Below are 22820 nucleotides of genomic sequence, written 5' to 3' on the forward strand. Positions count from 1 at the left end.
TTGAAACCCATGGCTAAACTATACAGAATATAAGGGATATGATTTTGTCTCACAAGTATGAAACCATAACAAAGGAGAAAGATCTTGTCCTTTTTGCTGAAAAAGGGAGAAAGTATATCTCACAAGGATATAACTATTACTAAAGGCGAAAGGACTTCTTGGAGTGGCATTTACATATTGGTGTGATGTACAAGTGGGATAGCTCTATGGATATACAACTTCTCTGTTACAACATATGCGAGGTTTCGGCGTATATGCTAGCGCGTTGTTTTATATCCATGGAGCCATATCCACCCATAGCCATTGCTATATAAATTGTGTCTCACATGGCTAAACCTAAACCTTGTCTTACATGCAATTCTCGCTTCCGATATGATTTCAACGTAAGGATGCGAAATAGATATCGAATGCAAATCTCAAAACGTTTTCAAAGTCATAATTGATACATTGATACATACTATTAAACTCAGCATACAACTTACATTGTTTCTTTTTCTAAACACAGATATTTTTCCTTCATACACATTGTGACTCAATGTTTTCATTACTTCTTTTAAATCCATTAACACAGTAGGAATCGAATCTAAATCTTTTTGCTGGCAAAATCCACCGTTATATTGAAGAGTTATCTAATTGTGTGAAATCATAATTAGCTAACGTCATGTAAATGAAGTGTAAGGGCAAGAATCATGGTTAAACGTAGACTGAATAGAATGGTGAGTACTGTGCCCTGGGCACCACTTGAATCGGGATGGAGGTTTGCGTGTGCGTGCGTGCGTGTTGATAATTAATTGTCTTTGATTAGCATGGGCAAGAAGCACTTGAAGTTTGCATTTTTGTTCCATTCGATAATTATCAAAGAATGCGTAAATGTGTAATTATTAAAGAATGTGTAAATCGAAATATGTTTTATCCATAATTTCTGTTGTTGCCATAGGCGCTATATTCATTAGATACGCCGCAGTCACATTGTTTTAGTTATATCATGGCTGCATGTAGCAAGCATGTAGCCCTATCAGGCAGTCAGGTAACATTGACACTAACGCCTGACGCTTCCACTCATATGACAAGCAATTTTATTCTGGAGATTCTCTAAACTTGATTTGATCAAGACTCAGTCTGGGTATTCGTTTGCACTCGCTAACTCACTCACTGACTGGTGGTGTGTGGTTCTGTGCATAGAGCTCAGGTCACAATTCAGTTGAAGTTAAGCAACGTTGAGAGCGGAGACCATTTGGATGGGTGACCATGTTCGGCAGCTTGCCTCCTGAGAGTTTCTAGGACTTCAGTCCTGTTCCACAACGAAGCATATGTGATACCTTAGGCAATTGAGTTTGTTCAAAATTGTCTCTGTTCACCCAGCAGAAAATGGGTACCCAGAGGGATAAGTCATTTGACTATTAACCTTCTAGCGTCTCACAGGCAGCTTGGATTATCCGGGGTAATAATAATAATCACCCTCTGTATTGATAGGTACATGTCAGCGAGGGCTCTGTCCAGATGCCATCCATATCAATTTCCGAAACATTAATTCTCTTATTCTGAAAAGCAGTTGACTAAATTCAGAAATAAGATTCCCTTTTTTAAAGTCAAAATGTTTGTGATGAACTATAAAAACCGACCACTGCGAAAAAAATACAACTAACTATGTATATACATTTTCTCTTCTTGATAAGATGTTTTACTTAGCATATTTTAGCAATATTTCCAGGTCATATTTTCAGTGCATTCAAATTTTCACGGCCTTTGCTTTTATTGGATATTAACTGAAAATCTGGGTTAGAACTGGTCTTCAGCAACCCATGCATGTCGTAAGGGGCGACTAACAGGGTGGTGTACGCAGGCTATCTGACTTGGTTGATATAATTATATCATCGTGTGAAGATTGCGTAAATCGATGCTTACGTTGCCTATGAATGGATTGTCTGGTCCAGACTCGTTTATATACAGACCGTTGTCTTATCGCTGGAGTATTGCTGAGTGCGGTGTTAAACAATAAACATACAAAAAGACACCCACATTGACTGTCCTAGTCATATAATAGTGACAAATGCGTCCATAAAATATTACTAGCAACATGCCCTCTCCTTTGGCAAGGCCAAACGGTCCGAATCTGGTGGAGCTTTGGACAAACACATACGCACAATTAGGTACTTGTTTCGAATCGAACCCGGATCTTCGGAGTGAGGAGCAAATGCTTTAACCACTAGGCTACCCCACCGCCCCTATGGTACTTAGAAACCTAAGTCAACATAGACAAATGAAATGAACGATGCGATCCGATCCGATCCGATGCATACTGTTTAGACTTATATTACATGTCCCAGTGTGTTTAGGTGAATTATTGACCTGCGTTTGCATGACTTGTGTCTGTGACAGGTTCCACAGATGTACTGACCAGACCATTACATGATGCACATCTGATGATCATAACCTTTTCTCAGCAGCACGAGAAGAACCGTCAAAGTACTAACATCACTATTTTTATGTTCTTAAACAAATAGAATGTAAAGTATCCAGAGTTATCAATTGTGGATATGGTGATACCATGTTTTATTGATCAAAGGTATCCCATAGATGTTCAATGGGGGGCTAACACCTGAACATTGTTTTGCTGGAGGAAGTCCTGTCAAAACACGTGCAACGCGAGGTCGAGCATTAACCGTTGATGTTGATGAAGGGGACGACGTGACGTTGAACTGGTTTTCTCGCAAACAGTCTGGCTTCCCATAGCCAATTGCGCACTGTCTGGTCGGAGATTCGGCGCAGTCCAGGGATTTGGATTGTTGTGGATGATGCAGCCGTGGTGTTTGAATGAAGATGTCTCAACCGGATGTAGCGATCCTGTGCGGCGGTGGTAACTCTAGGTCGACCTGACCTGGGTCTGTCATTAACACTCCCAGTATTGTTGTATCGGGTCCATATGTTTGAGATGGTCTGTCTGGACACGCTGAAGTACCTTGCCACCTCATGCTGCGATGCCCGTTCTTGTAAACGGCCGATGCCGCTGTGTCGTTGAGCTTCTGTCAGTCTGTTCATTCTCTTGTTGTCTATAGTGGCTTAAAGCAATGCATGTGGAGTTCCATTGATGTGTCTTTTTAAAGCCTACAGTCATAGGCTTCAGCTCAGGGTGTTACACAATTTCATGATTCACGTGCATTTCATGTAGGGTGCGTTTGAGCGATCCACTGCAGACGTTGTATGTTTGTGTGTGTGTGTGTGCGTGTGTGTGTATTTATGTGACTTAAAATCTTAACTCACTAACTCACATTTCGTATCTATGTGTTATAGAAGATAACATACATTATATACTGAACAACAAAAGAAAAGTTTTTAAATATAATACAACCAAAATTATGTCTAATGATTTATTCTATAGAAAATACTGTCACTTTAACAGCTGACAGTGACTGTTGACATTGAATTGCAATAATTTCAAATTGATCACAGTCCGTCAAATGGAGATACCCCTGAACGCGAAAAGTGACAGTCTCTTTAGTAGCGCGTATAGCCATCTTGAGCTTGCACACAGGCCGTGCAACATCGCCTCATTGAGTTCACTAGAGTCTGAAAGAATGCCTGAGGGAAGTGGTTCCACTCAAACACCGATCTCTGTTCCAACTGTACAAGTGAGAGTGGCTGTCTACCTGCAGCAATCATACGTCCAATGTCGTCCCAGAATGTTCAATGGGAGCCCTATCCGGGGAAAGAGACGGTCATGGAAGAACGTTAATGTTGCTCTGAGCCAGATAATCCATCGACACCCTTGCTGTGTGAGGGTTGTAGACGTCGCTGGACTTGTAGATGTGTCAAAATTGGCCCCACATATGGCCGTCGGCAGTGGATTCCAGCAGCCCGTAGACGACGCCTAATCGTATCGCTGGACACTGCTCCCATTGACCCATGAACTAAGGCTGCTGTTACTGTTGCTGCTTGAGTTCGGTACCATAGATGAGTGACCCGGATGAACCGATCTTGTGCATGAGTTGTCACTCGTGGTCTTCCGGTACGGGGACGATCAGCAGCAACCCCGGTTTGCTGATGACGTTGAGCAAGTCGTGTAATGGTGGTAAGATGATAGCCCTATTGCCTAGCTACAGCGGTTTGATGAGCTACCTCTGTGCAACTTTCCAATGACCATTCCCCTCTGCTCAGTCGTTAGTCTAGACCTCGTTTTGCTGTGTGCGAATGTTTCGTATGGACGTCAAATCGCATGACATCATCTCATCTGGGATCATTACGTCACTTTACTATAAACGTTCCGTAAACATGAACACCTTTCTTTATCAGATTTATTTTTTTCTAAACTTGCGTTTCTTTTGCTGTTCAGTATATATGTTAGTGTGCAAAATTAATAACCTTTTAAGACACCTAGGCATTTTTGCTAACACTAACATGAATAATGATTATTCTCTGATAACTTTAGCACAACCTTGTCTTTATGCGCTTGATACATTACAAACTCTGGTTATTGTAGCAACACTCTATATGGAATGCATGTATATATACTGTACACGAGCCTCTGGCCTTTATATTGTGAAAAAACACTATCTTAACTATCAATTATCAGTATGGTTATAACACTACAGACAGACTACACTGTATATGGTACAAAGTCGCATATGTGATAGATGGGAACCTACAAACCTCGAAACCTCGAGCTGATTACTAACACAGGTAATCATTTAGTGACGGTTGTCAAGGACTGATAATCAGTACTATGTGCTGATGTCTTATCTGTTTAGTTGATAGTGACAACCAACAGTGACAACCCTGTTTGGGTCGAACTAGAAATCAGTCATTGTTTCAAACATGGAAGTGAAAATATGAAAACAACACACTAAATTTGCAAAAAAATTATTAATAGAAATAGGAAAGATGCATTTACAAATTATTACGATTGCGAGTGATATATATCTCATTTTCGTAACACTCTTTTTGTGTTCTGATAATGCTAAATCTAAAAGGTAGTACTTTAGCCACACTCAGATGGTTCTGCCGTTACGCAGCGTACCCGACTATCTGTCTAATTACTATGACAGACACCCAAACAGTCACAAATTTATTGATCTACTGAGTGCGTACAATTCTTTAACTCTACGAAATGTATCAGCATTTATATTCAATGCATTAAACTATAGAAAGACTGTCATGTCTTAACTGATTTATGTAAAATCCACGTTAATGATTGCTTATATTCTACCATATGCATATTGTAAATGTACTACAGGTCTGTGGCCTCTTTAGTACTGAATAAACAGATTGGAGTGGATTGGACAAAGGGACGTAATTTATTTAAATAGTAACTGGATTTCATGGCTTTTCACAACTCATATGTTTGTTGATCTTGTCTAACAGAACAATGCACTTTCAACAATTAATCAATATGTCCCTTTACTTCGTTTGTTTCAAATAAACACGTGTACAGTTCTTTGAAACTTGGGTCGTTGTGTCAATATTACTATTGCGACTGATGAAGGGGGAACAATTATTGCGACAGCGATAGTCTATTGCAACATACTATTGCGACAGCGATAGTCTATTGCAACATACTATTGCGACAGCGATAGTCTATTGCAACATACTATTGCGACAGCGATAGTCTATTGCAACATACTATTGCGACAGCGATAGTCTATTGCAACATACTATTGCGACAGCGATAGTCTATTGATACATACTATTGCGACAGCGATAGTCTATTGCAACATACTGTTGCGACAGCGATAGTCTATTGCAACATACTATTGCGACAGCGATAGTCTATTGCAACATACTATTGCGACAGCGATAGTCTATTGCAACATACTATTGCGACAGCGATAGTTTATTGCAACATACTATTGCGACAGCGATAGTCTATTGCAACATACTATTGCGACAGCGATAGTCTATTGCAACATACTATTGCGACAGCGATAGTCTATTGCAACATACTATTGCGACAGCGATAGTCTATTGCGAACAAGTATTGCAATAGGTTTTTTCTCCTTGAATTATCTCATTTGAAGTCATTTCCCAAATGAATGCATAGGTTATATGAAATAAAAGCAAGTTGAAATAGTTTAAGTCTATTTTGATAACTGACAAGAAACTTGAAACCAGATCAAGTAAACAGTTGAAACATAAACTCAATAAAGCTGCAAGTCTGCGTCCAAACATCCTGGGTTTTTTTGCGTTGCACATTTATCAACGGAAGTCAACTACTAAACTATCGATAGCCACACATACTATCGATGCATTGACAATTTTTCGTTTCTACCATCGACTAATTGCCATTGCATCGATAGTTCGATGCATCGTTACAGCCCTAATTACTGATACATAAATTAGAAGTTGGTTTCCTTATCCGGGATAGTGAGGGGCAGTCTAAAATGGATACACAGGGTACTTCATAATGATACAGGCAAGTGTTTTGGGGAAGGAGGAAGGCACAAAGATACCCTAACACAACCGCCAACTATCAAATATCTACATTCACCCATCTACCATAACGTTCATGTCTTTACCAAGGAACCTAAGTTAACATTGAGGATAACTTCCCAAATGGTAGTGTTTCTTTATAGAGTGATCAATCTCAGATCCCACAGTACTGTTCGGTTTGGTAGCGCTAGATAGTACCATGTGTGATTGATATTGCTTAATGATCATATCATTTCGTGAGTGAGTGAGTTTAGTTTTACGTCGCAGTCAGCAACATTCCAGCTATATGACGTTACTGAAGTTACTGAAGATCACTTCTAACCCGGATCTACACGGGTTCATTTCGTGAAGGCTAGTTAATAAATTCACCCGCGAATCACAACATGAATAATTCCATTATCTTAAGTGTTTTCATGTTCATCTGATGTTGCTTGCTTGGTCCACAGGAACATCAGTAGCTGCGTCATGGCATTAAATGGCTGAAGTTTTGGATAAGTAAGAATTAGTTAGAGGAAGACGATTTGGATAAGTAAGAATAAGTTAGAGGACGAAGATTTGGATAAGTAAGAATAAGTTGGATTGTCCACCCAAGCTATCCGCTTTGAGGAGGAGGCATCTCTTCTGGGTGCCGTTCCACTAACCGATCTTAGCCCTACTCCAATCGTAAAGTTAAGATCCAGAGTCTAAGTTGCTCATGACCAACTTAGGATCGACAAAATCAATCGTAAAGAAACCAAAATGGCGGCTTTCATTATTCTATGTGAAGAAGAAGAGCGAGCATTACACTGTGAGCGTGTTTTTCGAGACCGCTCACAGATTCTAGATGCATTATCAGATGATGTGATTTGGGCAAGGTACAGGATGCATCGTCACGCCTTGTTTATGCTGATCGATAAGGTTCAGCCACATGGGTATGCCAAATACCCAGCGTTCACGCACACTTGCCCCTGAAACCAAAATGCTCTCTACCGTAAAACTGCTCTTTTTCGCTCGAGGTTTCTTCTCTTCATTTACACATGGTTCCAAAACTGCCTCCATCATCTGCTAGACTATGCAAAGGGAGATAACTCATGCCTTGCATTTTTCTATCTCTCGCACGAAAGAATCTCGATCTTAGCTACAATCGGATCGTAAGATCGGGATCGGCTACGATCGGCCTAAGATCGGTTAGTGGAACGGGCGTAACTTTTAGCAAAGACAATTGTAAAATTGGCGTTACTTGCTAAGATTGATCTTAGATAAGATCGGCTAGTGCAACGGCACCCTGGTGACGTAGTAGGTGGGAACCAGGATTCTATCGTCAAGCTTGTTAGAACTTGCTAATTACTGTAATCTACATGCAACTGTTGTGACATACACACTGATATCTATGGAATACTGTAGGGACATTGTCGCGATCTCGCATTCTTGCGGTCTCGACCTTTGGAAACAAGCTAAAAATGCCCAAAGTGCGAGAATGCGAGATTGCGAGATTTGACTGACTGACTGACTGAGTTTAGTTTTACGCCGCTTTTAGCAATATTCCAGCAATATCACGGCGGGGGACACCAGAAATGGGCTTAACACAGTGTGCCCATGTGGGGAATCGAACCCGGGTCTTCGGCGTGACGAGCCAAGCGAGATTTGACAGCATGTGCAAATGTCGCATTCTCGCGTTGTCGACTTTTGACAAAAAGTGCTATGTACCAAAAAACACGAGAATGCGAGATCGCGAGAATGTCCCTTACAGTATTCCATTGATATCTCAGGGTTATCTCATACTGTACTGAACCAAGTGATAATGACACTCAACGATAACATCAATTGTTGATAGATGCAGAAGTAGAAGACAAACCTATTGTGTTGTACCTTTGGTGTTAATTTAAAACGAGTGGGGGGAAAAATAAGGAGGTGCATATATGTTATCCATTTAGGTGGGCAAACCAGTATTACATTTCTGGACATCAGCAAACAGAGGAGGGGGTATCCAGCTGTCTACAACCCAAAAGCATCATGTGGAGTTTGAGCTACATGCTTGTTGTGATTTTCTTGTTTGTTTATTTGTTTAAGGTAAGTAAATAGGTAACATTTTTCTGTTCGGTATCAATGTCGAATGCTGTTTTTAATTTTTTAAATTGTGTACATCTAATTCTGCATCTAATCATATGCAAACCTCACTCCGCGACAGCCCAGTACCAGCAGCGGGCGTGCGGCTGTACATCTGCTGGAGTATCACAGGTCATCAGATACAGGATGCAAAGGAAGCTTGTTGTCATCTAATGTCTGTGACCTACTGTTCACCATCTGTTTCCAAGGGTTGTCCGGCAAAGAGTAAGTCGTTTTACCACACATCAAAGTCTACTCTGAAGGCGAACAACTTTGACGTTCGATTAAATCCATTGTCTACAACCATTGAAAGAACATTTATGTTTAATGCATATAAACTATATAATTTAACACTGGTGAAGATGTACAATGGTGCAAAATAGAAGCTTTTCTTGTTAGGTACGGATTGAACATGTACCACTTTCGAGTTAAGATATGCCGCGCACAGGTCTCAGGTACATCATCATTCAGGCATTTCATCACATCACATGGAATCAGCACAGATCGTATATGATCCTCTATACATTTGAAGAGTGTGTTAGTTTCATGATTTTATCACAGTTCCTGCACAAAGACGAGTGACATGTACAAAGCAACGAGGGATGTCAAATTTGGGACAAGCATTAATGGCGGGATAGCCAATCCCATCCTCAAGTCGTTCACTGCCTTACAGGTACATTTAATTAACTGGTCGTGTCGCTTAAAAGTCAGTAGTGAAGCTATTTAACTCGTGACATCTCATTTACACCTAAGATATTACCATGTTATGCATGTTACATTCTATGCATGTTTTAGCATTAATGATTGGCTACAATACACAGTGTGTAAATTCAAACAACGAATCAAACTTAAATATGGTGTTCAGCAATCTGATTTTTCTTTGATGTTTAACGCCGCACTCAGCAATATTCCAGCTATAGTTCTTAGAGAACCAAGATGATTCGTAAATATTGTCAAGAGTGAACCTATCTTGTCAGGCTCACACTGAACAGGCTGCAGTAGCCCCAGGGCAAATGTCGTATTTAGTTATTCATAATACCAAGGTTTGATTCCTTAAACGGATGTACCGTGTGATGCCTTTTGATGATGCCCTTCCGCCGTGATATCACTAGTGTATTTGTTACAGTGAATGTGTGAAACCAGGGATTTCACATAATCCCTAAAAGAGTCAGTGATTTCGTTAAATCCTTGTTACTCCCAGGGATTTCATGTATTCCCCAACATTTCAGGGATTTCATGAAATTCCTGAAATATTATCTCAGGGATTTCATGAAATCCCGGTAAGCCTTTATTGAAATAGAGAACACCAAATTTATAATGCGAGTACAGAGTATATGCTGATGAAATTCATTTGTTTGGACACGATAGACTGTTATCATACAAGCTATTACACTTCAGTATCACTTTAAAACATTTACAACGTATCGATTTACATTGGTTAGGACCACAGTAACATTTCTGGAAACCCTGACCACCACAATTCTACTCGAAAAATCACAGCTGTGTGGAGGAACAGTTCTTTGTCCATTGTCACATCATTCGTAGAGAGAAGACGCTGAGGACAAACATGAAATAAGTGCTTTGAAAAATACCTTTTCCTTCCCAATGGCCTAATCTGTTTATACTTAAACGTAATGGTGACTGGTCTTGATGTTTCACCAATATAGGATTCGCTGCAGTCGCATTCTGTCTGGTAGACGACACCTGCAGGATCTGGCTTCTTTGCCGGGTGGGTCTGCCTGTGGCAAAGAAGCCAGATCCATTAGGATCAAAGAACACCAGGCCTCTGTAAGAAAAACAGACTCTAAATCCTCCATAACCGACCACCTTAAAGCCAAGCCAACCCAAACCACAACATCAGTTGGAACACCACCACAGGCACCGAGAGGAACCAGCCTGATTTAAAAAACCCGAAAACTACTTGAAGCTGTCCACATAAAGAAGATTTGTCCATATGTCCAGCCATCAACAGAGATGAAGTATCTTTCATCTCCAAGGCCTATAATCACCTGCTCAATTAATTTCATGTAACCCTACTCAACCATTGTACAATATCCATTGTGTTACACTGTACATTATCCATTGTGTAAACATCACTTCACTACTGGCTTCCCAACAGTCCCTTTATCACTTATGTAAACAACCTATGTATATCATTCCCTACTGGCTGCCCATCAACATCCTTAATCTCTTATGTATACAACCATGTGCATGTTCTTTACTGGCTTCCTATCAACCTACTTAATCCTGTGTTATCAACCTCCCCTATTGTATAAACAACTCATTTTCGCCTCAGCCCTCATCTATTGTACAAAAATCTCATGTATATATATCACCCAAATTACTTCCCATGTAACGTCCAAACGTTAAACATCCAATTTCGTCGTCGTCGTCCCATGTACCACTTGCTTGACAACGACATTAGAATCTATGTCGAAACGTCGCCTATATAGAATAAAGAAGTTGTATATCCCTAAAAACAGTCCTCATTCTTCATCTACCCAACTTCTACAATGCCAATCAAAGAAAGATGTATACAAATTTGCAGTACGCTTTTTAGGAATATGAAGGCAGGTTTTGGCGGATAAAAACGATACACCTGGACAAGTTTACGCGAAATCCCTGGTTTCACACATTCCTTGTAACATATTAACGGCAAAAAATACCTACTCATGCACATTAAGACATGCAAAACGAGGATGATCGAGTGGAAACTACATCATACTGGTTAACAAAGTAATTAAACAGAAATTGTATTTGTTCAGACAGGTGCGGAGGTTGAGGTCAAAGTGGGTGATGATTACTGGTTGTCATCAACACCTCTTCCTCTGGATGACTTGAAGATCCCTCTACCGCCGTCTCACAATGGTGCTACCGTCACGCTTACCAACAGCCATGCAAGGTGCGTGACTACAGCAATATTTGCTCTAAGAGTGTTCTCGTCTCGCTCTGTATCCCACTCTACATCTATATAAAGAGGTCTATCTTACACAGATTTTAACATTATGTTTTATCCATTCAAAACATTTTCTTCTTAAGTCTGCCTTTAACGTCCGACTGAAACTCTTAGAGCAGATACTATATATTCTTTTGCCATGACATTTTGAATTGTCATGTGTAAACATGTTCAGGAACGACTTATACCTTGTACATCAATATCTGCCACTACAAGAAATGTCAATATGGGTGACTCCACATTACAGATTAACACTGACCATCACTGTGACCTGTGACCCCCACTACTATGGACCGAACTGTTCTGTCCTGTGTAACCCAGGGTCAGCTGACCACTACACGTGTGGCCCGGACGGGTTAAAACACTGCATTAAAGGTATGTTACATAAGCTCAAGTCACACCTGAACTAAAGACAGGCATGCCGACAACTGAACATGCCTTCGACATTAACGTTTCTTAAAAACGAAGTTCTTACCTCAGATGTATTGTACTAGACACTGAGAAAGCCTCGCACTTCTTTAACACTTAATTAAAATATGTAAGGCTATCCAGGGATGTCTTTCACGTAATTTGAATCGCGCGTATAGCATGTTATCGTGAAAATGTTATATTTGTTTGGTACAACATGCATAGACTGCCAGGCTACATAGCGCTACACATTTTGCTCCCATCGTTAACCCTCTTGTCAGTGTCTAAGGGTTGCACTGTACAGCCACCGTCTCAGTGCTCTAGGGGATAGAGTGTCTGCTTGGAGAGCGAATGGCTTCGTTTCGATATATATGTTCACTATGAAAGGCTTTCAAACGTGGTATGTGTTGTTACCTTGCCATGTTCTCATTATTGAGGGTAAAACAGATATTGCTTGTCCCAAAGTCAGCATTATTTGCCTCAGATGGATACAGAAGTGTAAACATCACTATGACACAGGCATAGTGCAAACTCCGCACGCACACACACACGCAAGCACGTCAATACGAAAGTGCAATGTCTCGAAATCGAAGTTAAACCTCATATTTTCCTCACTGAATCTTTGGTGCACGACAAGGTAGACTTGACTTGGTTGCTGGGCATGGTCTATAGCCAAGTACTAACTATGGTTTAAAAGTCTGTCTCTATATATTTAACTAAAGGGGCTTAAGGGTCCTTCTCTGGCATATATTTAAAAAAACTACAAGGGTGTTTCCATCTTCCCTGTTTCCGATGGAAGTAAAATCTTCCGTAGTTTCGTCTTCGACAAGATCTGCACATATCTAAATCAATGTTAATGTACAGGATGTGAACCCATCTTAGAGATTGTCTAGGTGGTAGAGCACATACCTGCCATCTTCTTCACCTTATGTCTATATCATCTCCAGTCCATTCATCCCTCAGTGAACTTAATACTGACTGGAAAGTAATGGCATAAGTTAGGACATCTAAGGAACAAATTAAAACAAGGCTTTCTACAACACGTTAGTGGCACCATAATGATTATTTACAAGGATTATTCAGGACGTAAAGTGACACCACAATTAATCTTCTAGAGATTGGGGATTTAGCATCTACAGTCATTATGTCAGACTTTAAACTAGTACAATGTTGTCAGTGTTCGATAACGCATAGTCGGTCTCTTTCATTGTTTACCTTTACAAGCATAGTGAAAAAGCTAGATATATTTAAAGTAAGTCATCACATCGCATGTATGTACGATGCATGCATATACATGTATTTTGTTTAACTCTATAAATCTACTCACATGTTAAAATCTTAATGATTTAAGTTATGCAAATGGAATATGCTTGAATCTAGATGCTTTCTCTGTAATTTTCAGGCTATACCGGAAGTGCTTGCCAACAAACACCGTGCCACAACGTTGCCTGCCATAACGGAGGAATGTGTGTTGTAGTAGGGTCAACATTCAACTGTTCCTGTCCATCTGGATTTAGTGGTGTACATTGTGAGACCACACCTTGTACAAATAATTCATGTCAGAACCAAGGAACGTGTCATGTTGTTGGATCGATAGCCACCTGTTCTTGTAAATCTGGATTTAATGGTACACATTGTGAGACCAACCCCTGTACAAAGAACCCATGTCAGAATCAAGGAACGTGCCGTTTTACTGGATCAAAGGTCACCTGTTCCTGTAAAACTGGATTTAATGGTACACATTGTGAGACCACACCCTGTACAAAGAATCCATGTCAGAATCAGGGAACGTGTCATGTTGTTGGGTCGAAAGCTACCTGTTCCTGTAGGTCTGGATTTAATGGTACACATTGTGAGACCACCCCCTGTACAAAGAATCCATGTCAGAATCAAGGAACGTGCCGTTTTACTGGATCAAAGGTCACCTGTTCCTGTAAATCTGGATTTAACGGTACACATTGTGAGACCACACCTTGTACAAAGAATCCATGCCAGAATCAAGGAACGTGCCGTTTTACTGGATCAAAGGTCACCTGTTCCTGTAAATCTGGATTTAACGGTACACATTGTGAGACCACACCTTGTACAAAGAATCCATGCCAGAATCAAGGAACGTGCCGTTTTACTGGATCAAAGGTTACCTGTTCTTGCAAGTCTGGATTTAACGGACCACTTTGTGAGACCACCCCGTGTACAAAGAATCCATGTCAGAATCAAGGAACGTGCAGTTTTACTGAATCAAAGGTCACCTGTTCTTGCAAATCTGGATTTAACGGTACACATTGTGAGACCACCCCCTGTACAAAGAATCCATGTCAGAATCAAGGAACGTGTCTTGTTGCTGGATCGGAAGTCACATGTTCCTGCAAATCTGGATTTAATGGTACACATTGTGAAACCACCCCCTGTACAAAGAATCCATGTCAGAATCAAGGAACGTGCCGTTTTACTGGATCAAAGGTCACCTGTTCTTGCAAATCTGGATTTAACGATACACATTGTGAGACCACCCCCTGTACAAAGAATCCATGTCAGAACCAGGGAACATGTCATGTTGTTGGGTCGAAAGCTACCTGTTCCTGTAAATCTGGTTTTAATGGTACACATTGTGAGACCACACCCTGTACAAAGAACCCATGTCAGAATCAAGGAACGTGCATGTTTACTGGATCAAAGGTCACCTGTTTCTGCAGGTCTGGATTTAACGGTACACATTGTGAGACCACCCCCTGTACAAAGAATCCATGTCAGAATCAAGGAACGTGTCATGTTGCTGGATCGGAAGTCACATGTTCCTGCAAATCTGGATTTAACGGTACACATTGTGAAACCACCCCCTGTACAAAGAATCCATGTCAGAATCAAGGAACGTGTCATTTTACTGTTTCAATGGTCACCTGCTCTTGTCGTCCTGGATATAAAGGTACGCAATAGGCATGTGACCACGATATACCTTTGATAATATGTCAGATAAGATGGTTTCAAAGTAAATATCAAAGATGGTTTCAAATAAAAATCCTTATCAAGAGATAGCATCAACTTTGTAGATATCAGCGATGTCTTTACGTTCTTACGCCAGTTATTACGCTGTATTAATTGCTCTTTGTGTTTTGGGTTTCTTTAATACCATTAAGTAATTATTCTGTTATTCAGGAATGTACTGTGATGTTCTGTCAAACACAAAGGAAGTCACTCCATCAATGGCAGCATCATCAACAGACCGGACTCTTCCACATCTTCCTACTCCAACAGGTATCAGTTTAAACAAGTAAACTTTAAATTTACCTGTCAAGGTGGAAATGATAACTGACAAAGTTGAACCTTCATAGGATCAAGTTTCCAGGCCATTACTTAAAATAGGCTAGACCCAAGTAGGTTCCAGGCGCGTGATTATATAATGATTGAATATAAAATCATGGCTTCTATATGTACTAATAAATCTGTGAAAAGTAACATCATGATGGCAATTACAACCTCAATCATATACTGTAGTGTGTGTATATCACACAGGTCACAGCCGCCCACAAACCACAGCCAGATTAATTTTGCCACACAGCGTCTTACAGGGAGCATACTACCACTCGTGAAATACTAGTTCCGCTTGTAAACATTATTGCCATATTTGTCAATGTTGTGTGAATGTGTGTAAAATATGGCCCCCATAAATGAACTATTTGGGACACTGTTATAATGGAACTGTGGCAGTCAGAAGTGTGTCTCGTATATTCACTTTCAAAAAGGTAAAATCTCGAAAGTTATAATTTCAGAGAAAAACAAGCTGAAGATTGACCAAACCATTTGCACGATACAATTTATCCTCATCATAACGGGGAAAGACCTGAAAAAAAGACCGGAGACTAATGTCCCTTTATGTTTTGCTTCTGTATTTGCAGGTTGTCCCCACAACATCAGTAACTGTGAGTTAGCGGAGTGTCCAGATCTGACCTCTGTCCGATGTGTCCGGTGTCGGGCTGGTTACACACAGGTTGAGGGACGCTGCATGAGTAAGTTCAAAATATAATTGAAAACAAAATGCAATTTAGAAATAATACAGTTTTCAATGCTAATATCGCCTAATTGGGTGATAATTCATTGTGGATAGTTGTGCACAGTATCTATTAGACTCAGCCGGCCATTGGTTCGAAACCTCGATTCCTTTCGATTGCGATCATGGTTATGCATGGCTTCCTTCAAATAAAGACTACAGTTCTCGATGTAACTGAGATAATGTTATGAACATATAAAGCCACCTAACGTGTGTTGTATTACTTTGCGGAGCCTACAAAATCTCAGTTCTTGAGAAGACGACTTTTCAATCAAACCCGGAGTGACTATGAGTACTGATGAATTATGTTTCAGCGTGTCCAACCCGCACCCCTATCCTGCATTGTGAGGAGGAACAATCAGTCGACTGTCTCTTCAGATGGTGCAACAGGTGCGAGCAGGGATTCTACCGGGAAGCTGCTGCTTGTGAGGGTGAGGCTTCCTTATAACTCGCATTCTTCTAAATACACCATCTAACTTTCTTCAATGTATACAGATGTCTCAGGAAAAACATGTCAACAGGCGTTTAATGATACGATTGACAATATGTCTTGACATCCAACACAGTGTGTCCCCGTCTACACGCCGGATGTCGTGATCACGTCTGCTCCTCCGCTGATGACGTCAGGTGTGTTAGATGTCAACCGGGTTTCTTCCTGACCGGGAACACCTGTAAAGGTAAACTATATGTTCAACTACCTTTTGTGTTTATGTTTGTGGAATAAATATACCACGGAGGCCAAATACCTTAACACATCAATTCCATATGTGCTCTTCCAGAATGTCCTTCCCCAAACCCAATGTGCAACGAATTCACCTGTAGTGACTCCACTGACGTCACATGCACCAAGTGCAAAGATGGATTCCTGGAAGTAGACGGCCAGTGTCTTCGTGAGTTATTTCAGCTGAAACACAACGTTATGCTTACAAGCCTGTTCTGACAACAACTAATACTGAGAGTATGCTATATAGATAGTGTGAGAGAGGGGTGGTTTAACTCAGATTTGAACAGAAGTCCAGTTATGTGAAGGTGTGTTAGCATACTTTGGGACGAAAGAAACACACGACTCCCCCATCTACCATTTCGGTGAATATCATCGATATGGTGCTGACAAACCGAGAATCATAATCGCAGCGGACGGGATCTGCACAGCGATGAGAATACGTTGCATCGGGTAACCAAAACAATTTCGCATCATCAGCAAGCACTTGTAGCAATGGTAACGTTTTCAGATGTTCCTTTTAAAACTTATTATCAGAATGATAACGAACTTCTCTTTGGCGCAAGGGTGCCACGACCACAATGCCTTCTGTTGTCTGATTTCTTTTGCTGCAGTGTGTCCATCCACGGGCCTGATCCCTGACTGCGTAGACGTTGCCAGAGACGGCTGCTTTAAAAACTGGTGCAGGAAGTGTGCTCCCGGCTTCTTCATCAGCGGGACAGCTTGTGATGGTAAAACAGTTATCCTTTCGACCTGTAAATGGTACAATGCCCCGAAAGCTGACGTTTAATGGTTCTTAGAATCTTTTTCCACTTCGTTGTTGCTTAGCATTATAAAAGGTCCATGCCAGAAACGTAGGAGTGTCCGAAACGAAAACCCGTACACAAAAAGCCAACACAATGATCCAAACTCCACCCGGAAACTAAACGCAGAGCAGTATCTATTGAACAATGCATAGATGTCTTCCAGTAATGATTATGAAGCTTCACGTTGATTATCCGATCTGCGCGAGCCTGCCCCTTCAAACTCTTCAGAATATAGAAATACCTGAAAATGCCACCCACTGCTCTTTATATACTAAGCAGCAAAAGAAACGTCAGTTTGGAATTTTCCGTCGCAGAAACGGATAACTGTAAACTCATTTAATGTTTGTTTTGTATATTTTTGACAACATCTCCAACTTTACCTGAGCAAAGACATTCCTTCCCAAACTCAGAATGGAACCCAGGAAATGGTCTCAAAAACGCAACCTGATCTCGGAGATGGTACCGTGTTCTCCATGTTTTTCATGCAACTCATGCTAAATGTGCTGTTCACAAGGACCAGCCCTATAAAATGCACTCCAAACCTGGCTGAAACATTCACATTATCAACGTCAGCAGAATGCCGCGACACACGACAGCTGAGAAGAACCAGGCGCTAGGAAGACTTGGCCACACTGCACAAGCCGTTGCCAATCACTTAGCAGGTCAACGTTAGGACCATATACAGGCTGCATATGACGACGTGGCCAGCGTTACTCAGACCAATGTGTTATGGAAAGAGACTAATGGGGAGGTGCAAGCATCATGGTATAGGGTGGAATAGGCCTGAACCAGAGAGTGGGTCATGTGGTGTTCCAGAACCTTGGACCAGGGAGAGGAGGCGGCATCACAGCGATGCGCTACATCGACCAAGCTCTCAGACCCCACGTCATACCACAGTTCGCACGTCACCGGAACAACATTTTCCAGCATGATAACGCCCGGGCCCATACTGCCAGAGCTACACGGGACTTCCCACAGCAGACTGGTGTCAACATTATGCAGTGGCCAGCCCTTAGTCCTGATTTAAACCCAATTGAACATCTTTGGGATAAAATTCAGAGGAGACTAAATAATGTCATACCAAGGCCGAACACAGCCGATTTATTGCGCTAGGCCTTTCTCAGAGTCTTGAAATTGTCTTGAGTTATTCATTGATGTGTCAAGATATTGTACACAAAAAATGTTTTTGATCCGCTTATTATGTCCATTTCTGTAATGATTTGATTACAATGCCTATCTAAGTTTGAATTCGTACTTACGTTTTTTTTTGCTGCTGAGTATATTATGACGTTAAAAAGTACATTAGCTCTTCCGACGCACACCTAGTGTCATCATTTTCAGTGATCGATCCATATACTTTTCATTACTATAACACCCCTTACACAAAAGAGAAATCTGTTCTAAGGATAGTCAAGGCTGAGTATTCTTTGGCGTTTCAGAAATATGCCAAAGCCTCACCTGCCGAAATTATATCAATTAACATACTTTTCCACTTTATTCTTTTCAAAGAGTCCATTTTTCAGTCTGCCCCCCACCTGGTGTAGGCTGTCAACTTGCTGAATGTAATTCTACCCAAGACTCGCGCTGTGTCACATGTTTCCATGGCTACGACTTAAAGGGTGGAATCTGCAGTGAGTAGTTGTTATTCCATAGTTCGACTAACGGGGATCGGGTGGTCAGTCTCGCTGACTTGGATGACACATGTCATCGTATCCCAATTGCATAGATCGATGCTCATATTGTTGATCACTGGATTGTCTGATCATGACTAGATTATCATCATACCGCCTCAATATAGCTGGAATATTGCTTAGAGCTGCGTTAAACAAACTATACCACTTGCATATTAAAACAGTTTATTAAAATCGTGAGTTTCACATTTCTTGTGTAGATTGTAATGATACAAGCACACTTGTTTTCCAGCACATTCCCATGGCAACGAATCAGTTACTTCCTCTACTCAGTGCGTGGACAACCCACACGTCGACTGTGCTTCTCTACACGCATCTCTCAACGTCTGCTCAGAACCGACTACGGCCTGTGAATACTGCCCTCGATACTGCCACATGTGCAACACGTGCACTCAGGGTGTGCCTATCATTGGCTGATGAAGCAGAATGAATGAGATCTGTTTCAGGCTGTTTTGCACAGTATTTCAGTCACACCGGGTGAGCCGCTGCTGAAACCCCGACGAGATGACTGTGCAAATGTTCGCCATTTACGCGTCTTACAAGTATGATTCTCTCAAATTGAAAAACGTAATCAGCTTGATCATCGGATTTGAACCCGTAGTTATATAAGTGGTGCAGCTCTGCATAATGCAATGCAACTTAAAACCATAAAAATGTTATTATGTGTAATGTATATGGGTTTGTTTACAAAGATGTTGTAATTGTTGGGATAATTATATGTATAATAAATTGATATATTGTAAAAAAACATGTATGCATTAAGTTATTGTGTTTGGAATATATTTGTGCAATCATTTATTCGATGTGATAATGTTATAACATGTTAATGCTGTACAATCACTTCTTTTTGTTTTGTTTTGTTTTGTATTTTTATTTGGTTTAAAAACATGTACAAATATTCCAGCTGTATGAAGCCCGTGATTTGTAATATGAGCATCGATCAACACAAATGGGATTCCACAACATAAACCAAATTACCCAGTCGGACAGGACCAGTGGTTTCCAGACACAGAGTCAAAGTCCTGTAGACTCTGAGTACGGTATGTCCTCGGTTGTGTGTCAATAAACTACAATGATTCCAGAAGAATCGGTTTCAGAAATCGCTCATGAACATTGTATTTTGTCCATTAATGTGATTTCCGTAAATGTGCCATCAACTTAACTGATATAATCTGTGCAAGATATTTTGTGATGCCCTCCCATACAATTGTCGCATGCATGTGAAGCCCGACCTTGCATGCTAAAAAATGATTTAACTTTAACCAATGGCAAGAAGATAGCGTAAACTATTAAATAATTACACACACGCACACACGTGCATAGACACACATAAACTTACGCATGTATGTACGTACGTACATACACAGATGTCTCTGCATTATTTACTATATGTTATGATATTATGTATATTTTGACCACAACATATACTATTTAACTGCAGCTGATTGAATGGTACATGCTCATGATATAGTTACAATTGTACAATCGACTCTGCTTTTAGCAGACGTTTCTTATGAATTTGGAAAGGATTTTATCGCTTTTGAATACTGGGCTCTGAAAACAGACTGACTTACTGAGCAGTGTCGCACCTACATCCACATACACACCATTGCAACAACGGATACACTAGTGTACCATTGAAATGTCAAAACTTTTGCTAGTTTATCGTTTTAAAGGGACATATGACTGATATTTACATCCATGGCAGATGACCATAGATTTTATTTAGATGATTAGTCAGAGCACCCAATTGTCCATCACGTCATTTGCCATGAAAGGTCAGACTCGTGTACGTCCAGGGGGTTGTGAGAATAGTACTGCCCAGTAGCACGATCAGTTCCATATCTGGTGAAAAGCTTGCCCTATCCTGTCCTGACCACGTCACCTTGTAATGAAGAGAGGGATCGAGTAAGCCTATGTGAGTATAGAACCTAGTGTTGAGTTATTCCTTGTAATGCCAGAGTGCCAGTACATGAATGTAATGTTGTAGTTAGGAGTCTCGGTCGTCAGACCTCTCACTCCTAAACGTAGAAGCCCCGGACGGACCAAGCGAGTATGTAACCTGAGCTTACATCACCCCTGACAATGCGGAACGGCCATCTTAATAGGTAACTGGTAGTAGGGTTTACTAACACCCAAATCCCGGTTACGACACTAGCGTTGTTTTATATCCATAGAGCCATATCCATCCATAGCCATTGCTATATAAATTGTGTCTCACATGGCTAAACCTAAACCTTGTCTTACATGCAATTCTCGCTTCCGATATCTGCAATTGTACCTTTGTTTCAATATGTACCACAGGCATTAACAGCCGCATGATTGCAACTTAAGGATGCGAAATAGATATCGAATGCAAATCTCAAAACGTTTTTAAAGACATAATTGATACATTGATACATACTATTGAACTCACCATGCAACATACAATGATTCTTTTTCTAAACACAGATATTATTCCTTCATACACATTGTGACTCAATGTTTTTTATCACTTCCTTAAAATCCGTTAATATTACTTAATATCCTTCTTATCACAGTAGGAATCGAATCTAAATCTTTTGCTGGCAAAATCCACCGTTATATTGAAGAGTTATCTAATTGTGAGAAATCATAATTAGCTAACGTCATGTTAATGAAGTGTAAGGCCAAGAATCATGGTTAAGCGTAGACTGAATATTTGGATCTTAGATCAACCACTTTTGTAAGCAGGTATGGTGAGTATTGTGCCCTGGGCACCACTTGAATGGGGATGGAGGTGTGTGTGTGTGTGCGTGCGTGCGTGCGTGCGTGTGAGCGCCACTGAGCACTCTCTATTAAAGTCAGATAAGCTATTCCCCGAATAATGGAAAAATCATTTTACCCGTACAATTGATAATTAATTGTCTTTGATTAGCATGGGCAAGAAGCACTTGAAGATTGCATTGTTGTTCCATTCGATAATTATCAAAGAATGCGTAAATGTGTAATTATTAAAGAATGTGTAAATCGAAATATGTTTTATCCATAATTTCTGTTGTTGCCATAGGCGCTATATTCCTTAGATACGCCGCAGTCACATTGTTTTAGTTATATCATGTCTGCATGTAGCAAGCATGTAGCCCTATCAGGCAGTCAGGTTACATTGACACTAACGCCTGACGCTTCCACTCATATGACAAGCAATTTTATGCTGGATATCCTCTAAACTTGATTTGATCAAGACTCAGTCTGGGTATTCGTTTGCACTCACTAACTCACTAACTCACTCACTCACTCACTGGTGGTGTGTGGTTCTGTGCATAGAGCTCAGGTCACAATTCAGTTTAAGTTTATCAACGTTGAGAGCGGAGAGCATTTGGATGGGTGACCATGTTCGGCAGCTTGCCTCCTGAGAGTTTCTAGGACTTCAGTCCTACCCCACAACGAAGCATATGTGATACCTTAGGCAATTGAATTTGTTCAAAATTGTCTCTGTTCACCCAGCAGAAAGTGGGTACCCAGTGGGATAAGTCATGTGACTATTAACCTTCTAGTGTCTCACAGGCAGCTTGGATTATCCGGGGTAATAATAATCACCCTCTGTATTGATAGGTACATGTCAGTGAGGGCTCTGTCCAGATGCCATCAATTTCCGAAACATTAATTCTCTTAATCTGAAAAGCAGTTTACTAAATTCAGAAATAAGACTCCCTTTTTAAAGTCA

The 22820-nt window shown here is 40.7% G+C and overlaps 1 protein-coding gene and 1 long non-coding RNA gene across 2 annotated transcripts; both read left to right on the plus strand.

Moving 5' to 3' along the window:
• The first annotated feature begins 8222 nt into the window (after positions 1-8222).
• On the plus strand, positions 8223-16857 carry LOC124259796 (neurogenic locus notch homolog protein 1-like). Its single transcript, XM_046693999.1, has 10 exons — positions 8223-8472; positions 8591-8733; positions 9070-9181; positions 11274-11410; positions 11712-11839; positions 13275-14795; positions 15026-15124; positions 15766-15876; positions 16232-16348; positions 16697-16857. Exons 1-10 carry the CDS (start codon positions 8416-8418, stop codon positions 16855-16857), a joined length of 2586 nt encoding a protein of 861 aa, XP_046549955.1. The 5' UTR covers positions 8223-8415.
• A 395-nt stretch (positions 16858-17252) lies between these two features.
• LOC124259806 lies at positions 17253-19410 on the plus strand. The gene is made up of 3 exons (XR_006893924.1): positions 17253-17369; positions 18968-19075; positions 19368-19410. It is a non-coding gene; the product is annotated as an uncharacterized LOC124259806 (long non-coding RNA).
• The last annotated feature ends 3410 nt before the right edge of the window (positions 19411-22820 follow it).

Source organism: Haliotis rubra, unplaced genomic scaffold (assembly GCF_003918875.1).
Source record: "Haliotis rubra isolate DU_JTF1 unplaced genomic scaffold, ASM391887v1 Scf738, whole genome shotgun sequence".
NCBI classification, from domain to species: domain Eukaryota; kingdom Metazoa; phylum Mollusca; class Gastropoda; order Lepetellida; family Haliotidae; genus Haliotis; species Haliotis rubra.